This window comes from Halyomorpha halys, unplaced genomic scaffold, assembly GCF_000696795.3.
Source record: "Halyomorpha halys isolate HHAL.00 unplaced genomic scaffold, Hhal_1.1 Scaffold682.1, whole genome shotgun sequence".
Classification (NCBI taxonomy): domain Eukaryota; kingdom Metazoa; phylum Arthropoda; class Insecta; order Hemiptera; family Pentatomidae; genus Halyomorpha; species Halyomorpha halys.
The window spans coordinates 478,574-484,573 of record NW_027106326.1 but is presented as its reverse complement, the minus strand read 5'-3'; the positions used below and the strand labels follow the sequence as shown (position 1 = coordinate 484,573).

At 27.0% G+C, this 6,000-nt stretch overlaps 2 protein-coding genes across 2 annotated transcripts in view; one reads left to right on the top strand and one right to left on the bottom strand.

The window, feature by feature from the left end:
- Positions 1-306: 306 nt before the first annotated feature.
- LOC136795106 (trans-1,2-dihydrobenzene-1,2-diol dehydrogenase-like) lies at positions 307-685 on the top strand (the record flags this gene model as incomplete). The annotated part of the gene is given in 2 exon segments (XM_067044662.1): positions 307-460; positions 532-685. Coding segments are annotated over 2 exon segments (255 nt in total), but the record flags the coding sequence as incomplete, so codon positions are not given.
- A 1,134-nt stretch (positions 686-1,819) lies between these two features.
- Positions 1,820-6,000, bottom strand: part of LOC106685330 (uncharacterized protein CG45076) — a 35,380-nt gene continuing 31,199 nt past the window's right edge. Inside the window, exons 8-9 of the mRNA XM_067044663.1 lie at positions 3,770-3,852; positions 1,820-3,627 (exon numbers count right to left, since the gene is read on the bottom strand). Of these exons, the coding sequence (XP_066900764.1) occupies positions 2,038-3,627; positions 3,770-3,852 (1,673 nt within the window). The 3' untranslated portion in view covers positions 1,820-2,037. The remainder of the gene's footprint in view (positions 3,628-3,769; positions 3,853-6,000) is intronic.

Below are 6,000 nucleotides of genomic sequence, written 5' to 3'. Positions count from 1 at the left end.
GAATAGAACAAATTTTCTGAGTATATTTAGCCCTCAGTGCTACTGGTGCATCTATATGTAGTATTTATATGACCCATGGCAACATTTATATGTAATATTAGATTATATAATTATATTAAAATTTGGTGTTTCAAACTGATTCATTTACTTTATTTATATGTTTATAATTCATTTTAATATAAATAGATAAATAAAAACAGCAATAAATGCATAATATTGAACATGTGATTTGATACAAAAAGTAGACAAATAATTGTAACTGGGTCTGACAGACATGTTGTCATGTTTATATATATTGGTTTTTAGATAAAGGATCCTTTTTGGGCCCCAACAGTCATCTCTGTTAATGATGGTGAGGAGAAAATATTTCCGCTTCCTACTATACCAGGAGAAACATGCATGACCCACAGTGAAGGTCTTGTGTATGAGGCGATGGAAGTTCGCGATTGTATTATGAAAGGTTAAATTTTTAATAATTTTGAGTCATAATATTGTTGTAATATTATTATACTAAGTGTTTTCTTATTCTAGGTTTGTTGGAATCATCCAAAATGACTCATGATGACACTCTGACAATTGCTGAATGGCAAGATAAAATTTGTAAGATGAATAAAATCAAACCATGCTATTAGTATTCACCTTATATCTATAATATTGTAATAATAATTGATTCATATATTTTCAGTTATACACAAATTGATATTTTTTTATTTAAACACAATATGTATTTTTTCTTTAAATATATCATTTAATTTATCAAGTATAATTTTCCTTTCAAAAAACCTCCATTACTTAACAAATTATCTACATATCTCATTGTTAAATCCTTAAAGGACCTTAAAAAATGATTAAATAAACTAAAATGTAATGGCATCATCTGTTGGTTCTAAACTAGTTTTATCAGTTTCCATTTGTTTTGATATAATGAATTTCAAAAGTTTATGTAGGAAAAGGTGCATTTTTTTTACTAGTAAACTTCAATTTTATTTCAGAAGATCCAAAGATTTTGGTCCAAATTGTTTAATTACAGTAGGCATAGTCCAGTACTGTTATCTCTAATAAGCTCTTATACCATGTGGCTATTTATAGGTTTATTATTTATATAATTTTTAGAACGGAATAAAAGTGTTTGAAAGGGATTTATGCTGAATAAGTCATTGTCAAAAGGAGGACATTGTTTGACCACTTTGAGCTGAGCATTATGGGTCTAATTATGTTACCCTTTTGGCCATCTGAGTTCTGATTAAATTAATGATTTTTTTTAACTGCTTTAAAATGCAACAAATAAATGTGAAATCTGACAATGATTTGTGAAAACACTATCATACACCCAAATATATTAGCATTTATAGCAAATTTAACCAAAAACATTTGTAGTTTTAAGGCTAAATCTTACCGACTCTAAAATGGGATTTAAAATTTCTTAACAATTTTGACCCTGGTTCCCAACTTTCCAGTGGTGTGGGAAGTTTACTGAAAAATTTACTATTCACCTGAACATTTTTGGAATATTTACCTTCATAAATAACCTTAATGTTTTACCTCATTTTTTTACAGTTTTAAGTACATTCTCAAATCTCACATTTTTCAACTTTTTTTCAAATTATAGGAGGGATGACTGCCCCCTACTCACTTCCCTCTCTCTCCATACACAATGATCTCACTGGATATGATATTACTTTTTATTATTATTATATTAGAAAATAAATTTATAGTGTATTATATCAGCAATATGGTTTTAATTTTGATCTTGCAATATAATTAAAATATAATTTTTTGTTTGATTTTGTTGGCTGCTTATTGAAAAAAAAAAATCAAGTTCAATACATCATTCAAATTTTATTTAAAGCTTATAAATTCCAAACAATGGATTAAAATATCATTCAATGTAGAAAATGCTTTTTTTATTGACAGTTCTAGTCGGTTTGAATTACTTGTGTTTTAACAATATGAAACATTTCCTTAATAAAAAAAAATGTAAAAAGTTTATTTAACTCAGATTTAGATTGGAAACATTTGATTCACTTGAAATTTGTTTCAGGCCTCTTCTGCAACGTCAGATAATACTTCACAAATTTCATTAGTTGTTTTGTTATAGATTAATTCAGATTCTGGAGATTGTGGTTCTTCGATCAATGGCTCTGTGTCAGATTCTCTCTGTACATCATGGGAACGTAAATCGGTTACTTCTTCTATTATATGTTTTAAGTCATCCGGCCTTTCGATTTCTATTTCTATGATTTTTTCCCGAGGTATATTATGATCAGCAAAGACTTCCGTGTTCAGCCTGTTCAGGAGATCCTCAGAACTGATTTCTTTAGTATTAGTTGATTCTTCAGCCTTTTCTTGGTTGCTAACCGCTTCTGTTTGTCGAGTCACTTGAGTGTCTTCTGTTGTAATTTTTTCATCATGACTAGGTATAACTTGCCCAATTATAGAATCCTGCTGTGTATTTTCAATTTCTATTTGACTGCTTGTGACAACTACCTCAGTAGTTTCCTGAACTGTTGAAGAAACAATGACCTGCCGTGTCTGAAACACTGTTTCTTCTGGAGTTTCTGTTATCCTTTGTTCAATATCTGATGAAATCTCATTTTCAGTGGTCAAAATATTGTCATCTTTCTTTTTATCTACTATTTCAAGAACATTTTCAATTGTGGTTTTGTTTAAATCTTGCTCTAGAACATCTATTTCTTCAGTGGTTTTATTTATAGTGCTGTCAAGTAAATTCTCTTCGGTATTTTTGATATTACTCTCTTTGTTATCAACATGAACAGTTTCTTCTTCTGTTGCTATTGGTGGTTCACTTATTATTGAAGATTCTGTAGCTATTGGGGTGTTTTTAATAATTTGCGATTCTTTAGCTATTGATGATTCTGTAACTATTTGAGTATCTGTAACTATTGGTGATTCTGTAGCTATTTCAGTGTCTATAGCTGTTGATGATTGTGTAACTATTGGTGTTTCTGTAGCTGTAAAATCATCTTTGATAGTTTCTGTATTTAGTTCATTCTTTGATTCATTTATTACTGATTCTGTAAGAAAGTCAGTTTCTGTTTCTTGCTTTACAACTTCCGTTGTTTCAGATAAATTTAACTCTTGAATATGTGGTTTTTCTTCTTGTACTTTTTCTGGTTCTATTATGGTCTCATTTCCTGTAGCTTGTTTTTGCTTCTCATCATCCTGTGTTTTTGGTTGAATTTTGACTTTTACTTCTTTTTCTTCTGATTGGATCTTTATTTTTGATGTTTTACGGGATGATTTTATGTTTTCTTTTCTTACTTTAGGTTCAACATTTATTTCAATAATCTTCTCTATTGGCTGAACAATAGGAATTGGCTCAGTTATTATTTTCGGTTCACTTAATTTTCGCTGTGGTTCTTCAAGTATGTGGGTGTTTGTAACATTTATTGTACCATTAATTTCAGACACATGGTTTTCATATGGCTTAGGGTCTTTAGGTTTGTATTTGTATGGTTTAGTTTCCCTTTCAATAGGTATGACAGTTTCATTTGCATTTTGGGATTTATAAGTGGAAGTTTTCTTTTCTGGAGCACCATTCTTTGCTGCAGCAGCTGGTTCCTTAATTTCACCAGCAGAATTTTTACTTTTTCTTTCTTTAAGAATCTGTAAAAAAAATAAAAATAAAAAAGTAAATAAATAAAATAACTTAATTCTTCCTCTATTTATGTGGGACCTATTTTTGAAAATCATTAGTAAGTGGCTAATTAATTTGAATTATCTTTTAAAAATAAATACTAATCCGTACATTTGTTATGTGAAGCTTTTCAGAACTAGTTAGTGTTCCATTCCGGTTATCTGGTTGTAGCCTTAATAAGTAAGAAGCAAATCCTGAAACAATAATTGTGAACCTTAATAATTTTAATTATCATTGCATGGGAAGTTAGGATTCATGAAAACAATGATATATTTCATGTTTAAAGCATATTTGATTAAATTTTCCTTTTATCACTAATAAAACTGGAAAATATTACTTTTAATCTGTGATTTGATTTGTTTCCCCTCAATTCTTTTTATGATTGATATACTCTTTGTAATATTTTGGATATTACAATCTTAAATAACTCATGAAAAGATAAAGTATATTCATTTCTATAAGACAATGCGGTTTATTCAAGTTATGTTGCTTAAAATTGATTTAAGTTTTTATAAAAATGAACTTCAGATATATTTATAACTCCAAATGTTTAAATTTACCTATCTTTCTGGGCAAATTTATCAACATCATATAAGTTTCAATCTCAGTTTCTCAGTAATTAATAAATAAAAAGGAATATTGTTGATAAATAAACAGGAATGTTGAACAGAAAGGGAGCTTAAAAAATAAAGTATTTTTCTTCTTAGACAAAACTAAAATTATAGCATTATAGAAGCTGATGGAAGCTTCGTTTATCAAAATCTTGCTAAAAAAAATAATAAATTAATGTTAATTAACTTTGCTAAATTTATTTAGAAGCGTTATTGTTTGTTATGAAAACCAAACATATTTTGTAATGTTTTTCTACTTTCAAACAATAAGTTAAATAATTCAGAATAATAACACAATTTTTTTAAAATTAATTTAAAACATGTTTTAAATAATAAAGTGCCCAATCAAGTGATTTGTTCTTGAAATAATAAAATATGCTTCAGATAAATTTTAACTGCGTTAGAATTTTAAAGTATATGCATCATAATTAACCATTTATATATATCAAGCATGGTATAAATTGTTAATAAATGACAAATTTAAAAGCTGCAATATGTATGTATATATTTACAATAGCATTGTTAGTTTTAGAAACCTCTAACTTTTTTGTATTTGTTTCTTTTATGCATTCATTTTATTATTTTAAAATATATGCAACTTAACTATTAAAAAAGTATATATATGCCAAACAAATATCATGCTAAACTCAAGCATCATGAAATTTGACATCCAGACATTAACAGGACAGAAAACGATTGCTACAAAATTGGACGAAGACTTAAATAAATTATTCTTGCACAAACCATTAATAACTTTTTCACCTGTTTAAGCGACATTTTAAGTTATTTTTATTCATTATTTAACATTGGTCCTTTCCTTCAGATGATTCAATCACTTCTTTTGTTTCTTCCTTAGATTTTCCTAGAAAAAATCTTTTTTAAACTGTTATTGGAAAAATGAAATTATAAATACTGACTTTTTTTATATACATTTACTTTGGTTTATAAAATTATTATTTAAAAAAGAAACCAAAGGAAGCTGTAATAAAGTGGATGATGAATTTTAGACACCTTATTAACAATTCTTCAGTTATGTTAGGACCTTTTCTTAGTTTTGATCAATGATGTTTTTTCTGTTTAGAATAAATGTGTTTTTCCCTCAATTTACTGATTGATAATTAGTATCATTGTAAAATCATATTATTTGTCAATATAGCAGTGTAAATATAAACAATTTCCTTGGCAATAAATTTTTTTTATTATTTTTGTTTGGACTTTTTTTTTTTACAACCAACGTATATTATAAATTGACAGATTGTGTCTGAATTTATTTGATAATGTAATATATCTGGTGTAACTGATTTAACATTAGTATATATAGTATATATAGTGTATACACACACACACACACACACACTATGTTGATGATTGTGTTACAGATACATATTGATAAAGAGATATATAAAATAAAATATTATTTTATAAATGTATTTATACTTATAGAATAATTTAATATACCCTTAGCATAACTTTCTTAAATATATCGTGCATTAATTTCATCACTCTGAAGATAAATTTCAAAGAACTTCAAAATGTTTCAAGGAATTAATTCAAATAAAATATGTATTATAATAAGAAAAGTACATTGAAGTAAATGAAATGTTTTTAATATTTCAATAATGCTTAATTGGTTCTCACTGAATTTGATGTAACTGAAAATTATTTCCTTCTAAGGTAAAATATATAACAATGGCAGATGTAAAAATGAGACAATATTTGACTGTGAAATTA